The 26,568-nt window shown below is 35.1% G+C and overlaps 1 protein-coding gene across 1 annotated transcript in view; it reads right to left on the bottom strand.

Moving 5' to 3' along the window:
* LOC149778479 (uncharacterized) overlaps positions 1 to 26,568 on the bottom strand; it is a 62,381-nt gene that overhangs the window by 15,258 nt on the left and 20,555 nt on the right. The window contains exons 4-9 of the mRNA XM_089939353.1: positions 23,703 to 23,876; positions 23,193 to 23,346; positions 19,193 to 21,747; positions 16,224 to 16,378; positions 12,606 to 12,708; positions 2,152 to 2,318 (exon numbers count right to left, since the gene is read on the bottom strand). Coding sequence (XP_089795479.1) covers positions 2,152 to 2,318; positions 12,606 to 12,708; positions 16,224 to 16,378; positions 19,193 to 21,747; positions 23,193 to 23,346; positions 23,703 to 23,876 — 3,308 coding nt within the window. The remainder of the gene's footprint in view (positions 1 to 2,151; positions 2,319 to 12,605; positions 12,709 to 16,223; positions 16,379 to 19,192; positions 21,748 to 23,192; positions 23,347 to 23,702; positions 23,877 to 26,568) is intronic.

Raw genomic sequence — 26,568 nt, 5'->3', positions numbered from 1 at the left:
TTGTATATGAATGCACAGACTATATTAAAATTATGTTGTATGTGTATGCAGTCTATATTATAAGTATATTGTATGTGCTAGCAGACTATATTATTGTATGTGTATGTAGACTATATTATTATATTGTATGTGTATGCACAGACTATATTATAATTATATTGTAGTTGTATGCAGTCTATATTATTATTATACTGTATGTGTATGCAGACTATATTATAAAACTGTATGTGTATGCACAGATTATATTACATTGTATGTGTATGCATAGATTATATTATTATTATTATATTGTATGTGCATGCAGACTATATTATTATTGTATGTGTATGTAGACTATATTATAATTATATTGTATATGTTTGCAGACTATATTATAATTATATTGCATATGTATGCACAGACTATATTATTATTATACTGTGTATATGTATGCACAGACTATATTATTATATTGTACGTGTATGCACAGACTATATCATTATATTGTATGTGTATGCACACACTATATTATTATTATATTCCCCGATACTGAATGCGTGTGACAATACACATGTAGCATTCACGTAAATAAAGGAACTACTTTCTACTGTAAACAAACAATGACGCAGATGCACTTTTGATTTGTAAACAAATCATATACACTCGCGTAAGAGGCTCTTCACGTTGTGGTTATTTAAATTTGTTTCTGAATGAACTAAAACATGTTTCGTGGACTGCAAAAAAAACCCAGCTGTTTTGGCACATTCCGTGTTGATACAATGTTACGGATTTAGGCTAGCTACATTATATAAAAGACGGACGATTATGTCCTTACAAATAACATACAAGTGACAAGGCATATACTGTCTTCTTCATCTGGTGATAAGAATCGCAAAATAAAATATACTTACAGTTTTACATCCTGAATTTCCTCAAAATGTTTTTTCTTAATTCTGCAAATCCGAATTACATGAGCCATGTCATAGGTTTTCAATCTGGATTACACATTTCGAAAGTGTGCTGTAATTTCAATGATAAGTGCAAATGCATCCTCTTTACTGCACTCAAAATGAAATACACATTAAATTCCATAGCGTCTTTTTGAAAATTGCAATTGAAAGTCTTCATATTTTTCCCACGTTATGATTTCAAACATTCAATGACAGAACAGAAACACATTTGCAGACATAAACATGCTTCTCCCACGCCACTTTAATCCAATGTATTTCATGTATAATTTGCACAGATGAATCCAGTCCAAAATCACAAACTTTCGTCGAATCGAAACAAAATACCAAAATATATTCACTCCAGATCAAATGGAAAAGTCGTTGCAATGCGCATTCATTCACAATATGACTGCAAATTTCAATTTTAACTAGACACGCCATTTTTTTTCAAAAGTTATGTCGATCACGTGACTAAGTTCAAATTTATCTGGGTGGAGTTATGTGTGCATTAATAATGATGTCATTTTGTAATGTCAAATCTGCGCTTGTGTATTTAGTTTGGAATATGGCATTCATTCATTTACATTGTTTCTTGTAGTGTATTTTGTTTATATAATTAAACCTTAGGTAGAATAAAAAATGAGCATACAATAAAAAGGTTACTGCATTTGTATGGGAAAATATGAACTCGTTTTGTCAGAAGGCTATACTGCACTCACAAGTTCGTGCAGTATTCCATCCGAAAACTCGTTCATATTTTCCCATACAAATGCAGTAACCTATAAATTGTGTATGTGTATGCACAGACTATATTATGATATTGTATGTGTATGTAGACTATATTATAATTATATTGTAGGTGTATGCACAGACTATATTATTGTGATATTGTATGTTTATACAGACTATATTATTATTATATTGTAAGTGAATGCACAGCCATATTATTATTATCATACTGTACCAAATTTGATTTAAAAATATTAATCACACCCCTTCAATCCCATCTGAAAACTGATAAGAACACAAACATTAACTGGGTGGATGAACAGGCAAAGAGATAGACGTAGAGAATGAAAGGTGACCAGACAGATGTAGATGGGTAATATATTATGTCTCGTGCATATTCAGAGTTGGGCATACAATTCTGGCATGGATTATATGCAGTCAAGTGTTCAACCAAGTAAATATGTGTCAGCTGACTTAAGCATTATTTTCTCACCTCATGCTGAGGTCTAAGTATAATCAGACGACTTTGCTCCGGAGGTAGCTGATACACCTGATCCAAAAGATGATCCTCGTCTAACTTCCTACACTGGCTTACTGTGACTCGTTTTAATCGTGGACATGACTGGATGTCCACCTTCTTCAACACCCTACAACCACTTGCTGTAAAGAAAATCACCTAATCATTACGTGTATGCAGTTTCCTTTACTGTGACAATAACATTTTCTAATAAGCCACAATTCCTCTGAAAATGAATATGGGTACAAAATCTTTCCTTGTTACGTACAGAAAACCATGCAAGATTGTTATTCTTACTACATAAATAAATCATGTACCGAATATCTACAACTGGAATTTTTTAAACATAAACAAATATGTATTGAAACAACATGTGTGATACCTATTTGAGTAAAGCTGATGTAACAAAAAAAATTCACCTCAAAAGGACTGACTGTCTACTGGCTGAAAAGAAATATGTATTCAAACAACTTGTGTGATGTCACAAGATTCCCTCAAAAGGACTGAATCTCTACTGGCTGAAAAGAAATATATATTTAAACAACCTGTGCGATGTAACAACAAGATTACCTCAAAAGGACTGACTCTCTACTGGCTGAAAAGAAATATGTATTTAAACAACTTGTGTGATGTAACAACAAGATTCCCTCAAAAGGACTGACTCTCTACTGGCTGAAAAGAATTTCCAGGAATTCAAAGCCACTTATTCCTTTAAAATGCTGAATGTTGAAACCATCTCTGCTATTCATTCATTCAGGAGTTGTGATAACAAGACTGGATGTTTGCACTGAACCATTTTCAACTAGACATCATAAGATGTTTAGTAAAAATAAAGAACGTCAATATGACATTCTGTTCTATCAGAGTTACAATAGCAAGATTTCCAAGATGGCTGCTATAATAACCATATTGGACATATTATTCATAATATCATTTTAATTTAGGAACAACTATACACATCAACATGGTAAGTCTTATAGTTAAAACTCAATATCGACAAGACCATCATTGAGAAGAAGTAGTGATAACATGATTTATATGATTGCCACTGTGGTGGCCATATTGGATGTCTAAGTGGCACCAACTACATTTAGGACCAAGTAGACCATGGGTTAACTGTGTGTGTAAAATTTCAAGGCAATTCTCCAAGTAGCTCAGGAAGAATAGTGATAATAAACTTGTACTAATGGGCTGACAGACAATGGATGACCCACAAAAGATCATCTGACAAGTTCTTCTGGTGTATGAATGCTCATGACACACCAGATAAAATAGGCCTGATCACATACAAATATTAACTTTGACCATGACAACCTTGTGTTGTTTTGCCCTGTGGTTGTGATTCATGGCCCTGATTTGAGTTTGTTCCTGTCAATCTCAAATTACAACTAATTCTTTGTTATGAACTTAATTTGTATGCTTTTTCTAATGATGAGATAGCTTGTTGATGAAGAATTTAGAAAAGAGTAGATCATGAAATAAATGGGAAGAAAAGGATGGGAAGAATAGTTCATTATATCTGAAAATGTGTAGTGCCAGTGTTAGTTAAAATAAAGTTAAATGTTTATTACTATGAGTAAAATACATATATATGCAAATAAAGAAAAAGCAATTTCACTAGTCCAAAGGCATACCAAAACTGGAAACAAAAGGCTCAAGTGGGCCTTTGTTTGCCCACCTGACTTACACATGCCTAAAAGCCAAATGTAAGAGCACTTAAAGAAATCTGGTTTTGTAGGATGCTTTCTGTAAAAATTTCTTCCAGTGAAATTGACTGCATAAAAACAGATATCTATTTTTAGCATCTTTATCCATATCAAAAGCCATGTAAGCATGTTTGTCCAACAATTAAAGACCCCTTTGCCTGGGGCACATTGTATCAAAATTGCTACATTTTGTTCAGTGGGTTGGGGGGGGGTTAAAATCATGTAAACATTTTAATACTTTCAGTAATGGCTGCCTTATTTAATGATAGAACAGAATCAAAATGATGAAAAACTGTTAAGCTAGGACACTTTCTGTCAAATTTGTTCAAGGTCTGTTAAGCAGCTTTTTAGTAGAGGTTATGAATTGCTTCTCTATTTTTAGTAATGGCAGCAATATTTGATGGCAGACAGACATCATTAAGTTTATGTAAACTTAAAAGTTTTTCGTCCCAGAATGCTTTCTGTCGAATCTGGTCAGATTCTGTTGAGTGGTTTTTGACCAGAAATTGTAAAGAATTCTCCACCTTTAGTAATCTATCTTCATTCTATACACTCAGCTGCTCTCAAGTGTCACTGACCAGTATCTCACCAACTGTACACTGATGACACCCAAATATACAAATCTTGCCACCCAACTGAAGTTGATGCTACCATCCAAGGTGTAGAGAGGTGCATTTCTGATGTGAAATCATGGATGACATGTAACAAGCTGCAGATGAATGATAATAAAACTGAAGCCATTCTGACTACAACACAAAGACTTTCTCATTCACATCCTTTACCTCTAACAATAAATATCTGCAACACCAACATTAAATTCACAGTCCGTATGAAACCTAAATGGTACTCTCGACAGCACTCTCACATTGCACCAACATGTCATGAACATATGCAAGGCTGCACATCTTGAGCTGAGACGCATCAGCTCCATTTGCAAATATCTTTCAGTTGATGCTACTAAAACACTTGTGTGTTCATTAGTACTTTCAAGACCGGACTATTGTAACTCAATTCTGTCTGGTTTGTCTCAATATCTACTTCAAAAACTTCAAAAAGTTCAAAACACAGCTGCTCAGATCATACTTAGAGTACAATGATCAGAGCAGACCTCCCACCTGCTCTGTACCCTACACTGGTTATCCATTCGATCCAGAATCAAACACAAAATTTGTTCTCTGTGCCAAGTTTCAGTGACGGATTCCAGTCCAACATACCTATCCGACCTCACCCATGTGTACACACCAGCAAGATATTTATGCTCCTCTTCTGACAATCGTATATTCATTATTCCCACTATGAAAACAAAGTCATATGGACAAAGTTCTTTTGCATACCAGGGCCCAGCAACGTGGAATGAATTGCCCACTGAATTTAGACACAAAGAAACAGTGATTCTATTTACGAGTGCTCTTAAAACTAACTTATTTTGACTGCAAGAACAAACTTAAAGACCTAATAATGTTTCCTACCTTAAATATTTTCAGCATGTTTTATGTTTCCTAATTTCATGGTGTTTGTCTTTTGTAATCATATCATTATAGATGTTTTTTACATTTTAGGTGTTGTATTGTCTAGGGGATAACATAACTGGCCATGGGGAAGAACAAAACTTGTCATAGGGGATAACATAACTGGCCATGGGGGAGAACAAAACTTGTCATAGGGGATAACATAACTGGCCATGGATGAGAACAAAACTTGTCATAGGGGATAACATAAATGGCCATGGGGAGAACAAAACTGGCCATGGTGGAGAGCATAACTTGTCATGGGGGATAACATAACTGGCCATGGGGGAAAAGATAACTGACCATGGGGGAATGGAGAATTTAACTGACAATGGGTGAAGAACATAACTGGCCATGGAGGAAAATATAACTGATCAGGGGGGAAAACATAACTGGCCATGAGAAAAAGATGATCAACCATGGGAGATAACATAACTGGCCATAGGGAAGAACATAATTGGCCATTCAGGAAAGATAAATGACCATGGGGGAGAATAAATGTGTACATATAATACTAACCTAAGACAGACTGCTGTGTAACCAAAAGTGTTTTTGAAAAGATCTGAAGGACTGATAAAAGATTAGATTTTCCTTCTGAATTTGGTCAGACCATATTACTGAAATTAGCAACTGCAAGCTGCCCAAAAACTTTTTGAAAATCCAACTTATAGCTGTACGGTTTCTTTTGATGATGGCAAGCAAGCAATATGAGAAATAAGTGGCAGAGAACAATTTCGAACTTAAATTGAAGGCATTGATTTTTCGATGCACATAAAATATTATCTGAACCTTTTATTTTATATATTTTGAGAAATACATGAACAGTATCTGTATATCATCAATGAAACCAGGCCGTTATAAGCGCTCTGAAAAAATGTCCAGGTGGAGCTAATTTTAGGTTCAAAGCTATTAAATCCAAAAAATGAATAACATATACATAAATAATGTTAAATACTGTTAATGTTTCTTTTCCATGTCTTATGTTCTTTAAACCTGAGGGCAATGCCATCTCAAATAATTGAGGGCAATACCATCCTATACAGAACTAACCGATTATCTTGATATCCTTGGGCCCGAGGTAACATTGCTGACAAAAGCAGATCACAAGACAAGTTAGGGTGAAAAAAAACTATGTGAAATTTGTAACACAGACAGAAATCAAACAATGGAAATTAGGATTTAATGAAGACAAAACTAGTCTGAAATACACTTGTATATTACCAACGATACAGATGTGTTACCTCTGTGACAGAATCCATAATGCATTAACTACTGTACATGCATATGAAAAATCCATGAATTTGAGTACATGTCACATGTTTATCAGTCAGTCGTCACATCCCCCAAAAAACACATAATAATTAAAACATATATATATATATATATATATATATATATATATATATATATATATATATATATATACTGAATATGTTTTTAATTATTATATATAATGGTAGTCCTCATTTGATCTTTATCCCATTGTCAATAGACATGTCACTAAGTAATTCACTATAATACATGTGTCCATAGTCATCAGTAGCAATTGGCTGGTTAGTACACGGCATGCCACATGTTCTAAAAATGGCCTAGATTTTGGTCGGTCGAAAACAAATGTTGCTGAGGCTACCAAGGGGACAAGGCTATTCACAGAGAAATGAAAACCCATCATCAAGTGAAAATTTCATGAACATCTTTGCAAGTTGCTACACATTTACCTTTCTTGAAAGCTAGATATTTAGTTTCAAAAGATTGTAAATATTGCTTGTATTTTATGCTGCCATTGGTAGCCATCATAAAAAACATGACATTACCTTTTCACTTAAAAACAGGAAACACTGACTGCACAATAAAAGTGTCCTAACAACTGAGTTTGACATTTTATCAACAAATACTATAAATCTGTAACAAGATGAAACAACCTTATCTGTCTTATGTTATATATTTACAGTACAGATAAGGTTATTCTGTGTTGTCACAAATTTTGCCATATTTTATTGATAAAACATCAGACTCCTGTGGTTTCAATCACCAATAACATTGGAAAATGCACATGATCTGATTCCACTGCTTTTATTTAAGGTTGGTGCAAACTTCTTATATTGAAGGGTGCGATGTTTATACTGAAGATTGTAGTTGGCTTACTTTGATGATGGGTGCATAACATTACTGAAGTCACCTGATAGGCCATATTTGGAGGACCAAATAAATACCCATTTGTTCGTGCAATGGCAACATTAAAGCCAAGCGGCAAACATCAAATAATTTTGTACAGTAGAACAAAGTGTGGGTCAGAACTGGCAACTTGAGAACAAAAATGATTAAAAACAAAGGATTTGTTCAATTTGGGATTATAGGCTTCTGTCGACAAAGACAATTTTGCTTTTATTTCTACAATGACATAAGCATCATAAATCTGATAGTCATAACAGACCATGGACCTGTGACTTGGCATTGTCATTGATATATGTGGTTTGTTGACAGTGATGTTGATATAAGTGGGTGAGACTGCATATAATAAAAGCCACTGCCTATGTTTATACATGATGTTTAGCAGAGTGGATTAATCTTGTATTATTCAAAGCACCTTATTACAGTTGTTGTTGATGTTGTTGTGGGGTTTAACGCCATTTTCAGCACATGATAGGCTATGTATGGCGGCCAGTATTAATGGTTGAGGAAGAACCCAGAAAAACCCCAGGAAGAACCACCTACCCACAAGAAGCTACTGGCAACCTTTCTCACATACCCTTATTACATTGATGTGTATGAATCTTGTATTATTCAAAGCATCTTATTACAGTAATATGTGTATTAATCTTGTATTATTCAAAGCACCTTAATACAATAATGTTTATTAATATTTTATTATTCAAAGAACCTTATTACAGTAATATGTGAACTTATATTGTATTATTCAATGTACCTTATTACAGAAATATGTGCATTTATCTTGTATTATTCAAAGCTCCTTATTACAGTAATATGTGTATTAATCTTGTATTATTCAAGTCACCTTATTACAGTTATATATGTATTAATCTTGTATTATTCAAGTCACCTTATTACAGAAATATGTTTATTCTTGTATTATTCAAGGCACCATATTACAGTAATACGTGTATTAATCTTGTATTATTCAAAGCACTTTATTACAGCAATATGTGCATTTATCTTGTATTATTCAATGGACCTTATTACAGTAATATGTGCATTATTCTTGTATTATTCAGGCACCATATTACAGTAATATGTATGTTAATTTTGTATTATTCAAGGCACATTATTACAGTAATATGTGTATTATTCTTGTATTATTCAGGCACCATATTACAGTAATATGTGTATTATTCTTTTATTATTCAGGCACCATATTACAGTAATATGTGTATTATTCTTTTATTATTCAGGCACCATGTTACAGTAATATGTGTATTATTCTTTTATTATTCAGGCACCTTATTACAGTAATATGTGCTTTAATCTTGTATTATTCAAGGTACTGTATTACAGTAATATGTTTATTAATCTTGCATTATTCAAGGTACCTTATTACAGTTATATGTGTATTAATCTTGTATTATTCAAGTCACCTTATTACAGTTATATATGTATTAATCTTGTATTATTCAAGTCACCTTATTACAGAAATACGTTTATTCTTGTATTATTCAAGGCACTGTATTACAGTAATATGTGTATTAATCTTGTATTATTCAAGGCCCCTTATTTCAGTAATATGTGTATTAATTTTGTATTATTCATGCACTATATTACAGTAATATGTGTATTATTCTTGTATTATTCAGGTACCATATTACAGTAATATGTGTACTATTCTTGTATTATTCAAGGCACCATATTACAGTAATATGTGCATTAATCTTGTATTATTCAAGGCACCTTATTACAGAAATATGTTTATTAATCTTGTATTATTCAAGGCACTGTATTACAGTAATATGTGTATTAATCTTGTATTATTCAATGTACCTTATTACAGTAATATGTGTATTATTCTTGTATTATTCAGGCACTATATTACAGTAATATGTGATTATTCTTTTATTATTCAGGCACTATATTACAGTAATATGTGTATTATTCTTTTAATATTCAGGCACCATATTACAGTAATATGTGTATTATTCTTTTAATATTCAGGCACCTTATTACAGTAATATGTGCTTTAATCTTGTATTAATAAAGTTACCATATTACAGCAATATGTTTATTAATCTTGTATTATTCAAGGCACCTTATTACAGTTATATGTGTATTAATCTTGTATTATTCAAGGCACTATATTACAGTAATATGTCTCAATTTTAGAGCATACACCGCTCCCTCGATAACTCGCGCCTGGATAACTCGCGATCCCGCTTATAACGTGGTGTCCGTCTTGGCTCCCAATTTTTTCCAGAGAAAATGTATTTAAAATATCTTTAAAATATGCTGAACATGAAAAAATTACGATAAGAACTGATAAATTAAACCTTGATACATTGCTCGTTTTATCATCGAAAATGGTGATTAATGCCCGTAAAAATATAATCAATATTTTGAAATTTGCAAGTTCTAAAGAAGAATTAATTTCAGAGATCTCAAAAACGCTTAATTACGCATATTTGAACGCCAATTTTTGATCTGGGACGCAGAAAATCACTGAGGCGGGAGTCCTCCGTATGCATGTAATAGGTGCGCGGGAAAATTCAAAGATTTGCCGGTCCTGTTTCAGCCACCTGCTTTGTGGGGAAATGTGTTGATCAGTTAACTGTGCTGATATTTAAAATGACAGAATTCAGTGACTGAAAGACTCTTTGATGTACTGTTGCCATTTTATAAGAGTACATAAAAAAAAAAAAAAAACATGATGCAACAGCTAGGCGGCTAGTTCAAAGGCTTTGACTAGTGGCTGAGTGAGAAAATGTACTGATATTTAGTGATTGACTTCAGAGGCAGAAAGACCCAGTTTTAAAATCCTAGTGAGACCTCTGTTTAAAGATATCATATATTATGTAAGTTTTTATGATAAATAGTTGTCAGTATACTGTAAATAAACAGTCTGGTGAAATAGCGATCAATGAAAACTTATGGTAAATGCTAACAGGTGACAACAGAGAATGAAATAATCACCAATTAAACGTCTTCCTGTGTGAAAGTCACATTCTAATCCTTTAATTCCGTTTCAGTGTAAACATTATAATCACAACATATTATGTTCATTGAAAACATGAAAAGAGTCAATCAACTGTCACATCTAAACCCGTGAGTACTTCTGTGAGAACCTAATTACATGTACATGCTGGCTTTGTTTTGATCAACAACTTGGGGAAGTGTTTGTTGCATTTTAAAAAAATCGATTACAAGAGACCTCGGGTGCTGGATTAAGGGTCTTGGAGCTGCCTTTGACGTAAAGCAAAACAGTAACAGAGACAACGACGATGATAGTGACTTCGAATGTTTCAGTGAATCTGATGTCATTAATGCCGAGGCTGTTTGGGAGAAATTCGTACAGACTCATGGTCCTGAGATGGGCGTTTCTCTTGATGATATGGAGGAGTGGATTTGTGCTGACAATGATTGCCCCACAGCCGAATACATGTCAGATGAAACTATAATTATTTCTATAGCGAACAAATTTGCAGCAGAAGACGATTCTAACTGGAGTAACACAAGTGTTGAAAGTGATGCAGATGCAGATGTTGCACCCCCCACCCCTCTGCACAGGAAGCAATCAAATATTTTGATATTGCCATAAGGTGGCTGGAGACCCAAAACGTTGACTACGTAAAGCTTATGCAGTTGAGAAATCTGAGGGATTTTGCTCTGAGGCAGAGAAACCAAGGAGTAACACACACACAAAAAAATAACTGATTTTTTTCAAAAAGTGAATTGATATTTGTCAAGCGTGGCACAAACGGCAAGTATTAACTTGTTCTAATTTACGTTGTCTTAAATTTGTAGACCAATTAAATACGTCTGTACTGATTAACCCTTGGGTTTTTTTTGTTTTCCATTTTACTTCTATCACATTCAAAAATATTTATCTATCTATCGTTCGATCGACACTGTTTCTCGAAAAGATTCGATCTTTTGTATATAAAAAAAACGTCTAATTTGGATCAAACAATAAAACTAGAATGTATCCAATTCAACATAAACATTAGTGACGTAATGTACACATGTTCAGCGAACGGAAACCACATGGAATAATGTTTTCGATGATAGCCTCAATATACTGTAATTTATCCTGAAATTAATGTTGTCCTATGAGAAAATAATAAAGTACACCGTTATGAAGAGATATTTATTAACAGTTAATCTCAGAACGATTATAAAGTGAGTATTCAACAGTATAATCTACCTACCCCCCCCCCTTATTTTTCCGTTATGTCGTCAATCACTTTATTGGTTTTGGGCTTATTTTATAGGTCCCTCGATAACTCGCGCCTCACTTATAGTGCGGTCGATGTTTCTGGACCCCGATGTGCGCGAGTTATCGAGGGAGTGGTGTACAAGTCACCTTATTACAGTAATATGTGTATTAATCTTGTATTATTCAAGGCTCCTTATTACAGTAATATGTCTCAATTTTGTAGTATACAAGGCACCTTATTACAGTAATGTGTATTAATCTTGTATTATTCAAGGCACCTTATTACAGTAATATGTCTCAATTTTGTAGAATACAAGGCACCTTATTACAGTAATATGTGTATTAATTTTGTATTATTCAAGACTCCTTATTACAGTAATATGTCTCAGTTTTGTAGTATACAAGGCACCTTATTACAGAAATATGTGTATTATTCTTGTATTATTCAAGGCACCTTATTACAGTAATATGTCTCAATTTTGTAGTATGCAAGGCACCTTATTACAGTAATGTGTTTATTAATCTTGTATCATTCAAGGCACCTTATTACAGTAATATGTGTATTAATCTTGTATCATTCAAGGCACCTTATTACAGTAATGTGTATTAATCTTGCATTATTCAAGGCACCTTATTACAGTAATATGTGCATTAATCTTGTATCATTCAAGGCACCTTATTACAGTAATATGTGTATTAATCTTGTACTATTCAAGGCATCATATTACAGTAATATGTTTATTAATTTTGTATTATTCAAGGCACCTTATTACAGTAATGTGTATATCAACATAATTTGGAGTAGTTATATTAGAATGCATGCAGTAAAGTACAGACCAGTGATAAATTCCAGATTAGGACATCTCTCCAACACCAGATCAGTGATTCCCACCATCTTTAGAGTCACACATTTCAACTGCTCACTGTTCAGTCTCAGAACCTGAAATATAGCTTTCTTCTGAGCTTTTGCTTTACAATTACAATAATTACTTCAGTATAAGTATTTTGCTGAATTAGTATTGCGATTTTATTGCATACAGAACATATCTTGATCTGCTGAAAAAGGTAGTGATATTTAGGTGCCCTGCACACATCAATCTGCATACTGTACTCTTTCAGTGTCTGAAGAATTGCCATCTTATAACAATACATACACAGAACAGTGGTATTTATGTGCCCTGTGCAATTCAATTTGCATGCTTCCCTCTTTCAATGTGTGGGGTAAATGCCATCTTATAACAAAACATATATGGAACTGATACATTATTTCATCAACCCACCTAATACTTATAATTTTACACATGTAATATTAAATCCTATTGTCACTGCATCAAAGCAGGGCACTAATTGCTAAGGTATATGAAGGTACTTTCAAATCAAATTTGCAACTTGTGTCATAATAATATAATTTTTGCCATATCATCAATACAATATTTGCTTACTGCCTATAAGAACAATTTACAAAACCTATTTCATGAATTTTACATGAGCACTCCTTACATACAAAATTATCAAATATCTTTTTTATAAATCGTACATGAAGGCAGTAAATTAATATCACGTGAATTCCGGGACCCCAAGTGACTGAGTGTCTAAAGTGCTCTCCATTATGGATCACTGCCATCTCACCTCTGTCTGTGTGCGTTCGAGTCTCGGATTTGGCTAATGTGGGTATGTGAGAAAGCTTGCCAGTAGCTTCTCGTGGGCTGGTGGTTCTTTCCGGGTTTTCCCAGGTTCTTCCTCCACCAATAATATTGGCCACCATGTACAGCCTATCATGTGCTGAAAAATGGCATTAAATCCTACAACAACAACAACAACAACAACACGTGAATTCCTCTACTGATTCACAACTGTCAAAGAATTTAAAGATCTCTATTCTGAGGAGTAGCTTTTTGTACACATGGGCAGCACTGAGAATGGCCTTCATCTCCAAGAGGTTGACATGATGGTCTTTTTCTTTCATAGTCCACCTCCCACTAACCATCATGAAGCAGGGCACTAACTGGGTGCCCTAAAACAATGAACTGGTGTCTATGCAGATCATAATCTCAAACTGGGAAACTTTCAATGAGATTCCAGCCACCAACTACTCCTTGTCCTGCCACCGGTGAAGAAAGTGGCAATCTCAGTCAATATTAATATCCAATGCTCAAAGCTATCTGTGCCAGATTCCAAATGCAATGGGTGCATGAAGAGGAGGCCCATGATTGAGAAAATCCACAGCCATATTGAGAAGAAAAAGGGGATGAAGAAGTTCTCATGCCGAGACAAATGTCTTGATGGAAACATGTATTGTGAGATGGACACTTAAGGAACAACAGTAGTGGTCTAAACTGAGGAGAGTAAAGCCACATCAAGATCCAGGAAAGATTATATCAAAGAAGCAAGGTGAATATAGGAGGCTGCAAAAGATTTTTAAAAATTGGCCAACAAGCCAAATGCATCCTTCAGTTATCAAGGGAGGAGTGTAAGTGGTATGACAACTGTCTACATAAAAGTGGGTCCAATTGTATCCGTTGAAAAATGGGACCTGTACAAGAAATGTGTTGGAGCAGAGTGCAATGTGTGTAGAATCTAGACAACGAGAGGGACAGCAAGCAATTTGTGAAGAGCTGGTTGGATTAATGTCACTTGCTGTTAAAGACAGAACTCTTGACCAATTTTCAGTGCAACACTCTGAAATTATCAATATCTGGTCATATACCCCTTACAATGGCTTGTCCATGACTGGAAAAGAGGTTCAGCAACTGGGACAGTTAGAGATGTTTAGTAATGGTCTGTCAGTGAGATTGGTAATTAACCCCATACACCAAGTCTTACCAGGCACTAAGGCCACGTTATGGCATGCTCTGGGACTTAATCACAAGTTTTCTTGATCAATCATCACATTTGTAACTCTAGCTATGAATATCATGGCTCTGGCACTGTTACATCTGCACTACCCTAAGTGATGGTCACAACTGGCATAGCAAGGGCAATTTAAACCTTGGGTACCATCATGTGATGTGGCAAGGGTAATTTAAACCTTGGGTACCATCAATGAATCACTCACAATGCTGGCTGCGAACTCTTAGTTGCGATTTACACTTTAAATGTCTACGTCAGATGATTTAGAGCCCAATATTTTGGGGGTTTTCCTTAACTGTTTTATGAAGCATGCTGGATCATGTTTCTTCTGACCAAGGTTACTAACATGTCAAGAGATTTAAAGAACAAAACCTGATGCAGGATGGGCAAAGGCACAGCCAACATGTGCAACTTACCTATCAGATACAAAGTCCACAATGACATGACAAGTGAGAGAATTGTCACAAAAATGAACAAAAACAATATTACAACAGTGTAACTACAATGAAATTCCATAGGTACTATTTTTAGATGGGAAAGACACTTGTTTTCATCTTTCTGGGAGGACTATATTTGGGACATAGTGGTATTTACTTTCAAATGTTAAATGTGATCAGGTAATATTTAGAGAAATTTCACTTCAGTGCCAGGAAAGTTTTTAAGTCTACCAACAATCAGTGCCAAGTCCAAATACCCCATTTTTCCCCACTGCTGAATATTGCATGGCTTTTAGTTATACAATTTATGTTTACCAACATTAGAGATATGAGCTAAAACCAAATTAATTAAGTAGCTTCAGATGTCCTATGCAATGAACTTTTAAATTTACTGAAAATGATAGAAATGCAAAACTTCAGGAAGAAAGTAAAATCAGAAGCGTTTTCAACCACAAAAGCCAATAATATATCTTTAAATAAGCTTTGAGATTAAAAATTATTATGACATTAATGGATTAATCCAATACCTAAAATGAAATTATAGTGGGTGGAGGTGATATGCCTCTGATCATTTTCAGCAACAGTTGCAAATTTTCTAAGTTGCCATTTAATACTGTTAATAAAGTTATAAAGTAACTCGCGACAGAAAGTTTTTGATATTTTAATCAGTTACGATGATATATTTCCATAGCATTTAACTTGCAGAGACAAATAAAAACCCATCACTGAAAAAAGTTTGGGCTTTAAAATATGTTACTTCTAACTCACTGTTCACTGTTCCGTATTTTTCCACAACTTTGCCCTATTTTAACAAGAGGCAGCTAAACTTATCTGAGTCCAGTGTGACCTCAGGATTAATAGCAACATTTAATTTATTATCCAATTTTTCCCAAAACTGCTGTCAGTGCACCATGGAGAAGACAAAACTCATATTAATGGTGGGTGCCCTTAAATGTAAAGAGTAAAAACTTAAGACTTTCTAGATTTTTCAAATTACCAAATGTTAATGATACTAATAAGACAGGCAGTGAGAATCAACCATCTTCTGAAAGATTGGAAATAAAAATCAACACATTTTACAATGAACCAAGGCTGACTCAAACATACGAAATTTGCAAAATTTACCTGATTAAACTATCAAAATTTGACACACAAACACAAAAGTTACCTGTATACAGTCATCCTCCACGACTGGATCACTGGTACTTGTTGCCTGGTTAGATGTTTCTCCCATCCGTCTTTTATGTATCTTGCACTGGGCTGTGGAGCGATTTATATAACTTTTCTTCATTTCACCTGACTCAATCTCTCCGTTGGATATACCTGTATACAAAAAGCTGGCAATGAAATCAATACTTGCTGCTTGCTGCTTTTTTATATCAAGATATTGGCAAGTAAATAATTTTGAAGTGTCAAACAAAACTCACAGAGTTAATTCAGTGAAGGTACACACTTTTTCATGAAAGTATGAATTACCCATAACTGCAGGACTTTAATTATGTAGGACTTAAAGAGGCATCTCAACTGTCTCCACATGTAACTGACTGCAACACAATAAGGGCCATTATGACATGGCAGGCAACAAGACTGATTACAAGTGTGATCAGCAGAGAACTAATTTTTTCTAGCAAAATATACTTTTTCACAAATACTTAACCAATCATAGTACCTTAGAAGAACTACTACCACCTCACAAATACAGCCCTCCCAGATAACACGTTTAGCTAATAAAAAAGAGCTACACGTTATATGCCCACCTAGGTGGTGGAGGTCATGCTGAGATCTCCTGATACAGGGATTAGTGGCAAAACCCAAGATTATCACATCTCTACATGGATGTAATTGCAGGGAGGCTGAGAGGGTATATGTGTATTATAATTTGGTAAGTATTCACAAGGGAACATATTTTACTTAAAAAAATAGATACCACTTCAAAGCTTGAACTGGGTGGAAGTGTCCAAAGTAGACAATGATTTCAGTACAAAGTTCTTATTACCAATGGACAGAAGGCTGTTCTTGGTGATGAAACTGGGAACTGTCATAAGTGAAACTGACCTGTTTTGTAGGTGACCTTGAGTGGAAGTGTCCAGAGTAGACAATGATTTCAGTACAAAGCTCTTATTACCCATGGACAGAAGCCTGTTCTTGGCAATGAAACTGGGAACTGTCATAAGTGAAACTGACCCATCTTCTTGGAACTGCATGTAATTTGGATTCCCTGAAAGGGCATGTACTATGCTGATTCTTTTATATGAAGGTTAGCCAAAGATGCCCTTGAAAGCAGTTCAAATGGTGCTTTGTTTTCAACCAGGTTTGTACCTATGCTAGGTTCCACTTTGGGCACAGAGCCAACCTTTTTGGTGTGCATAATCAAAGTAGGAGAGGAGGTCAGATTAGTTTCTGTTTTGTCAGATATCCACTCTTCCATCATGATGACAGGTGTCAGTGATCATGGAGTGGTAACCTTTGATTTTGCTTAATGCTGACTTTTTCTCGTCAAAAAGGTATATTTGTTCTTGTGTACACAACCATGTAAAATTTTCCATTTGCCTTCATATGCTTTCAGAGTGGAGAGCCTTCTTGCTTGAGTGATTCTCTCCATAACTGGTTGTGAGAACTGTTTATTTCTGAGAGCCTGTTTAATATCATCCAGACATGCCAGTTCAGTACACCTGGGTTAGGGTGAAACAACTGCTATCATGGTTGTTTGAGCAGATGAGGAAAATTCTCTGTTGTCCTGGGAATTTCTGTTGTGTGATTGATGAGGCCACTGATCAATAATGTCTTCCATCTGAGTGGTGCAATGAGGATGAGGAGACACTCCATTTCTTTTGTTTCTTGTATACCCTTTGGAGTCCTGTGGTGGTGACATTGGTACCTGGGCTGTCTCTACTCATGCAGATTTCTGGCATTTTGTAACTTGAGAGCCCTTTATTAATTTATCCCAATTATCAGTAAAAATTCCCCCACTGAGGGAATGTCAACATGTAGACTTAAGATGTCATTGTCTTTAGATATGTATTTCTGCACTTTGCCCATGGTCTAATCTGTAAGAAACATAGAGCAGAACATATATACCTGTTGTAGCTCTGCACCTGTCTCTTATTATTGAACACTAAGTTGGTGCAGAACTATGCCTTAGAACATACCTGGAAAATAGCAGATGAATTTAATACAGCTATGAAGCGTCCAGGTAAAAAGTAAATTAATTAACCATACTACCTGTAAGAGATTCAAGGACTACACATATAGGTAAATGCAATGAACCATAGCATCTGTACACTAAATGTATTAGTAGAGGTAAGTCACCTGTATGTAGCCAGCCATTGTGGAATTATACATATGTTAAAGTTTTCCATAGGTCTCAGTGACTTTCACAAACATAAATTAAAAGTACAGCCTGAACTTATTGTGAAGTCTTATACCTGTGCAAGTACAATTAAATGTGTGAAGATGACAAAGGATAGTAAAATTGAAAAGGCAGAACTCTGTCAACACAGAACGAAAAGTTGGAAATATTGACAAAGTATACTTTCCCTGTGAAGTGAAAACTGCTCCAACTTGTATCAGAGTTCATTCTGGCTTTGTGAGGTCTCTCATGGTGAGAGCAAAGGTATCAACTGGGATATTCATGGGTTTTGTCACCAATCTCTATATCATGGGAAATCACTCTGCCTGACCACCACCTAGGTGGGCAGATAACTTTCAGTTCTTTTTCAGCTAAAACTGTTATCCGGGAGGGCAGGATTTGCGAGGTAGCATTAGTTCTCCTAAGGTATTATGATTGTGTAACGTATGTAAAGAAGAAACTGACATTAGGCTCACTTGTGTTTTAAGCTAAATGAAAATAATTCAAAGGTTTCATTAAAGAAGTCCTCTGGAGGCACTTAAATGCATCCTTATTTGAAAACAAGTGCATACAAAAATTCCTGAATCTGATTGGCTGAGGACCTGAGGATGTATGATAAAACAAAACATTGTGACTGTTCATACAATTTACTGAAAATCATGATTTGGGAGAGAAAGAAAAAAAAACATTTTAGAAACGTATCATGCATGCATATGAACAGACTTTACTGTCTTCAATTTCATGACTACACATACATTATGTTTGAAATCAAGTGCAAATAGACTGACCTGAACTTCGTCCTGTCAAGATTTTACATGTCCCCAAAGATGTGTCTCCACTATACATCATGGCTGAATTAACCTGGATGTTCTTCACGAGCTGTGCAGCTTCTCGGATTTCATCTGATGTAGCCAAAGACGAATTGTCCTTTTTGTTACATGTGCAAACTGGTGGTAATATAACTCTCTTGCACCTACAACACCTTTCTTTAGCATGATAATTCAATTTTTCAAGGTCCAATTGTCTTGGAATTGTGCTGTAGCTGGGTGTAGAGAGGCTTTCTTTCAATGTCCTCTGAGCCTCTTTTATTTTATTCACCAATCCTTTCTTCTTTCCTGTCAGACTCTTCCCTTTTCTGACTTCAGTTCCAGTTTCAACTGATGGCTTCTTTTTGTCAGAGTGCTTAACACTGGCAGAAACTGTGGCCAACTCTGCTTTAGAATTAAATCCTGAATATTCAGAAATGTTCTCTGATGAATATAACATTTTATCAGTGTTGCAAACCACTGAGGAAGACCTGTCTTGGGAAAATTGTTCTTTCTTCCTTTCATAAGAAAAACTAAAGGAATTATATCTAGGCATAGCAGTATTGTCTGAATGCAGATTTTTATCACCTCCATTAAATTCAGATGAGACAAAAGTTCTTGAGGAATGCACAAATTGATGTTCAAGACATTTTGTTTTTCTTGTCTCATCTACCTGACAGGATCTGTCACAAGAAGAACTGGAATCAACAAAAGTATTACTCTTGTCATCTGCTTCTTCATCCCTGTGATGGTAACTCTCATGATTATCAACTCTGCTGGAAGATGAAAATTCATGAACTTCTACGCTATCTCCTTTTGGTAAGTGTTTTATTTCTGAAAGTCTACTTACCTTAATGCCAGAATCAAGATAATCTTCAAACGATGCACCATATGTAATATTCCTGATTTCTTCCTGAGCTGGAGGGGGTGATGTGGCCAGCTGTTTGTCACCCATTCTTGCTTGTTCCCCAAAGGGTGAATCACCATTATTCCTACATTCAGATTTTTCCCCAACTATACTTGTATCTGCACCTGAGTTTGTATTGTTGGTGTTGTAAACTGCAGACACTGGCAACTCTGTCACCATATCAACTAAGCCGTTTATGGAAATGAGATCATCAGTTTGACACAACTCTGCATGATGATCCCTCTCTGTGCATGAAGACTGATGCACTTTCACGTCATGACCTGCTATGGTCTTTTCATAGGAATATTCACTGAAAGATTTTTCAGACTGTCTCTCATTATTGTCACCACCATCACCATGAAACAAGTCAAAGGTCCTTGATTCTGACAGACTAGTTTGTTCACTGTGGGAAGCATCATACTTAATAATTCCAATATTGGAAATGGGCACAATTTCTTGCGACATGTGACAGTTGCTTGTACCAGTACTATCTAAATCTAGCCTAGCAGTTGTACAACTGGTAACATTATTATAAGCACCAGACACACCTGTTTGTCCCAGACAACAAACTAGTCCTCTGTAACTGTCTGCATCTAAGCTGTCCATATCACATCTTTCCTGACAATACTCATCTAGAGCTTTGGCACTCTGAGTTGCACTTTCTGACATCCTTCCAGTTTTATTAAATTCTTTTTTTCCTTTAATATTATTGTCCTTATCACCATTTTCATTGCATTCATTGTTCTTATCTGTGACTTCTATCACAGAACTTGGAAAAGTCTCTGATCTCTTATCACCATACATATTCTTCCCTGCCAATGCCTTTATTGGTTCTTCTTCTTCATCTTCCATAACAATGCTTCCTTCTTCATCACTCTTCAAACCCTCTTCTGCTTCATCATCTGAAATACTATCATCATCATCACTGTCATATAAAAAAAATTGAGCATCCTGAAAATCACTTGCAATAACTGGAACAATAGAATTTCTTTCTCTCAAGTCATTCTGAACTTTATTTCTAACACCAACAGTTATGTCATCCCCCTCTGTTACTTCATGCACAATTGGAATATTAATACTTCCATCTCTTGGACTATTTTGAATCACTGCAATATTCCCTGCTGCATCTGCTAGAACATCATTCCTAATATCACTATTTGGGTCATTCATTTGGCTAAAACTGTGATTTGATTGTGCATTATTTTCATTGTACTGATTTCTATCAGCAACATTCTGATTGGTCAGATCTGCTTCATTCTGATTGTCTAATTCCTGATTAGCTGCATTGTGAATGGATGCAGAAAGACTTGCTTCATTTTGATTGGCTATTTGCTGATTATCTGCATTCCGATTGGCTGCATGCTGATTTGTTTCACTCTGATTGACTATGTGCTGATTAGCTGCATTCTGAATGTCTGCATGCTGATTTGTTTCATTCTGATCGGCTACTTGCCGATTAGCTGCATTCTGATTGGCTGCATGATTAGCTTCATTCTGGTTGGCTGCTTGCTGATCTGCTGCATTTTGATTTCTCAGTTGTTGATTGGCTGCTTGCTGATTAGCTGCATGTTGATTGGCTGTTATTAAACCACCTGATACCCCTAAACCAGTACCAGCACTGAGCCCTACTCTGTAATGAAAATATGTAGGATATAAGCGCAATTTCAAACAGTAACATCAGCAGTCATGAATGCTGCCAAACTGACTCATTTTGAAATGAATCATGGAGGTTATATTCAAGAACAATTTATCTATAATACTCCAAGAACAAAATTCTGATGGGATGTTGGTTCTGAAGACACTAAAACCATTTGAATTAAATGATACTGTAGAACATATCCAATTTGTTTCAAAGTGAAACTGGAGTGAAATGTGCAAATATGGATCTAATACTTCCATGATTTTGATAAGAACTAAAACTGCCACTATATCATAAGCAATATTTCCTATACGATTATCATCTATCAACTGACAACTGCAGTACTGTAATATTCTACTACCAAGACTCTGTAGCATAACATTCACTGCAAATTCAACACAAATTTATTTAATTTCTTAAGTCTTGGGACATGTGGCTTAGGTGAACAAAAGTTTCACTATTAAGTTCTGGGACAGGAGAAAAAAAATATTATTTTTTATCATGTCCCACTTTATATGGTAAATACAGTAACATGGAAAGGTTGTGTAAATATTTTATACAGTTTCTGGTTCAGGGCTCTCAAAGCTGAAAATCCATCCCCACAACCTTGAGTTTCTGGTCCAGGGCTTTCAGTACTAAAAATCCCTGTCCCCAACACCTCCAGTTTCTGGTCCCAAATTCTTCATACTGAGAATAACTGTCCAAAACACCTCAAGTTTCTGGTCCTGGTCTCACAGTACTGACAACACTTGTCTAAAACACCTCAGTTTCTGGTCTAGGGTTCTCAGTACTAACAAGACTTATCTAAAACACCTGAAGTGGTCCAGGGTTCTCAGTACTTACAATCGCTATCCCCGGTACCTACAATTTCTGATCCCAGACTCTCCATTTTCAGAACTGGGGCCATGAGTACTGTTATGAATTCCCTGTTGTTTTAGAAATGTAACAACTGACTGCAGTTTTGACACCACTAATGAAAATTAATAAAGGTACTATTTATAATAATAATAAGGTCATAGCATGCTCAAATTACAACTGTAACCTATTTTACCTTAACCCAAGGTCAAAGGAGGGTATCACAAAATAAACAATTTTACCTTAAACCAAGGTCGGGAAGGGTGTCACAAAATAAACCATCTTACCATAACCCAGGGTCAGGGGAGGGTATCACAAAATAAACAATCTTACCTTAAACCAAGGTCGGGAAGGGTGTCACAAAATAAACCATCTCACCTTTAAACCATGGTTGGGGGAGGGTGTCAGGAAGGGTGTCACAAAATGAACTGCCTTTTGTTTCATAATAGGCCATAACGAAGACAAGGCAACTGAAAATCATTAACAATAAGCTTCACAGACCTGATGATAACCCATCATTGCAGTCAAAGCAATTGAAAAAGTAACTGCTCTTTTTCACTTTTTCATTGATGAAGGCTTACCTGGAGCATCCTTTTGGAGGTTCCTTAAACATTTGCTCCAGGTGAAGAATCGTAAGGTGTGGAAGAAAATGGACAAAGTTACAGAAGTCCTCCAAACTGATGGCATGGCATCGCCGCAAGGTCAGATCTGTTATGTTCAACCAATATATCTGACCTGAAATATTTTCATCTTAGATGCAACATGACTGTAGTAAAAAGAAAAATCAAACATTTTATCTTAAAATGGAAAATGACAGGGAAATGCTGATGCTAAATGACGATTTAATAAAATGAGAAACTGTTTTAAATGAACTCTAAGAAACCAAATTAATATAATCACAAAAGATAAAATTGAGTAAAAACAGTAAACAACACAAAATTTAATTATAGCATGGACTTTTTGAATTAGTACTTTTTATTCAGCAGAAAAAGGCAAAATCTGAGCTTATTACATGTTACAAGTTTCACTGTATGAAGATCTAACATCCAAGGTTTCAGTCATTTTTTGGGACTGACAAATAGCAGTCTTACCACTAGTAAACCAGGAAAATGGTTTCTGTAAATGTGGACAATTATATATCTCCAGGATCTTGATGCAAGGAAAACACTCGCCAACAGTCCTCATTCCAACATCACTAATCAGTCCTGGCAGCTCTAAAACATCAGCTAAACCCTGTGCCACTAAATCTTCATTTTTCCAATCTTCTGAGGATGACAAAATGCATTTATAAAAAATTAGTAGGATTGAACAATATATTAAATCATGATTTCAAAATGGACTCCGTTATCAAGTAGTATTGCATAACATAATCTGACTACTGATACACCTGATACAACTGTCTTCCCTTGCTAACATTAAACAGTTTTTGAGCCATTTGTGCTAAAAAGCAAGCAAGCATCTGAAATAGACTTTCCCATTTTATATAAGTATGGCCACTGTGTGTGTGTGTGTACACACACACACACACACACACACACACACACCCACCCACCCACACCCCCTCGGCACATATCATGGTGAGCAAGCATCTGTTATCTTGTTAGTTCTTTTATTTTCATATACAGTAGAACTTCCATAACTCAAACATCAATTACCATTTTTCATGTATGTTTTCTCAACCTGTAAGTTTGCACACACCAAAATTATCTACTAAATTTTAAATGCCTGGTAATTTTCATCACCTGTGTCATAGTATTTTTTTCCTTATGTTATCAGACATATTCTAAGGAGGCTTAATGTTTCATAGTCAAGCAAAAGTAGAAAGTGAGTTTGCCAGTAATCACATGGCTTATATTGTTGCTTATTCACCTATATATACATATGAAAAAAACATAAGTAAACAGTACATGCATTATTTACAGGTAAACTGTAAGCAAAGAAACCAAACCTCATTTCTGGTTATTAATCAGAGATGAAGTTTTCTTCAATCAGCCGTGTATAAGCACATTATCCCAAAAAATATTTGTGCCTACATAGCAATAAAATATTTAACGTGATCATGAATTTACCAATAACTAAAAATAATGTTAAATCCTTGGTGTCGCTTGTAATGGAAGTACACTATGTTATTTTTTATGTTGTTTGAAGACTGCCATTTTGTGCAGGCCACGACATGACACTCCCTGTCTAATTGTAAGGCACAGCATGTGGATAAAATATGTGCATGATAGTGAATGCATAATAATAATGTCAAGATTTCAGTAGAACTTTTATCATGTTGTCTTTTTTTTTCCCCTTTCTCAACTAAAACATTAAGAATAGGCCTGAATTCATAAAACTCCTGTTAACTTAAAAATAAAAATTATATCTAGAATATAATTAGCAGCTACGGTCCCATATTTTACATAATTAGACAATACATCAAGATGAATTCATTTATGATGAACTATAAAGCCATCTGTTAACCCACACTACAGGCTTTCTTTTACAAAATATGTGTTTATCACTTGCAAGCACAAGTGGGAGAAATTATGCACCATTACTCTTGATCAAATTCACCATTATATAGGTATAACGGTACCAATTGCGCAAGTCCAGGTGGGCGGAGCTTAAGGTGTATGGAACATTGTATTCAGAATTAAAGAACAAAACTAGCTGTGATTGGTGCATTATGTAAGACTTGTACTTTCTGTTTGGCTTAAAAAAAAGTTGAGCCTCTTGCCAACATGTGAGTTTGTGTTAATTTCTATCTAGATCATATTTTGTATTTTTTATGATTTTTTTAAAATATGGTACACATGACTGAAAATGTGCTTGTTGTGACTAGATAACTCTTACCCCTGTCTAGTTCCAGTAGAGTTATCTCTCTTAAATGCAATGGAGTACCTGGTTATGTCATTGTCAAATTGACAATCTAGCATTGTTCTATATGACAGCGTGTGACATGCATGCCCAAGTAGGACAGAAAGTATATTTATTTCACAAAACATTAGCATTGAGGTATATGGAAAAACAATTGGTACCGTGATACCTAAAGGAAAGAATAGCCTCACAGTGTTTCCATAGAAACGCATACATGTGGGCGGCATTTATGAACTATACTAGTTTGATGTAGGAAAACAAATGTATGCTGAACACTTTGGTCAAATATTGAAAGTTCTTTAAGAATAAAATGTATGAAATCTTTAGAAAATAGCACAAGACGGCTTTGGATGGGGACTTTTGATAACTATAGCTATGATAGATATAGACTTGTGTTACCTGATGCCTTTATGTATGTGCTGTTACCTCCTAGATTGGAATGCATGCAACAAAATAAGTTATGTAAACATAATATAGTTGATTTTGGCCAAATATTGGCTATTGTACCTGCAAAAGATGAAAAATCATGTGTACAAAAACAACTATCTTGTTCTTGTAAGGCATGCCATAAACCAGGATAGAGAACATTCTAAGTACACTTGTAGATAGATCACTTGTACCATGTGGGATGTTCTGGCATGAGTAATTTTTAGGTAATTTATTAAGGATTTGGTATTCCTTCCCATTTTGATTTGAATTGTCCTGCTCTAATTGTCCCTTTTTTTTTTACACTCTCCTGCTTTGAAATTGTTCATGTAGTTAGTTCAGTTCTCTTGCATTCCCTTTTGTTGAAGTAGCAGTGAATACCAACAAACAAGAACAGTTTCCTTAAGTCAGCATTTCCCATTGGCACTTGTATAAGCCCAATTATAATCTACTACTGACTTTCAATTAATCCTATTTCTTTCTGTCAAGCTGCTTTTGTGGAATTTCCATGTTTGGTCCAACATTACAGAATGATAACCATTTTAGTCACACAGTGCGTATTCATTCCATTCAAATCCACACTGTTCTTGAAACTTTGCATCCCATCGCAAGAATCCAAATTGGCATGAGATGATATCTGCATGGTTATGGAAGGCTGCACTCTACATG

This window comes from Sinohyriopsis cumingii, chromosome 17 (assembly GCF_028554795.1).
Source record: "Sinohyriopsis cumingii isolate HCF-2022 chromosome 17, ASM2855479v2, whole genome shotgun sequence".
Lineage (NCBI taxonomy): Eukaryota > Metazoa > Mollusca > Bivalvia > Unionida > Unionidae > Sinohyriopsis > Sinohyriopsis cumingii.
The sequence above is the reverse complement of the archived record's forward strand: the minus strand, read 5'-3'. Positions and strand labels throughout refer to the sequence as shown.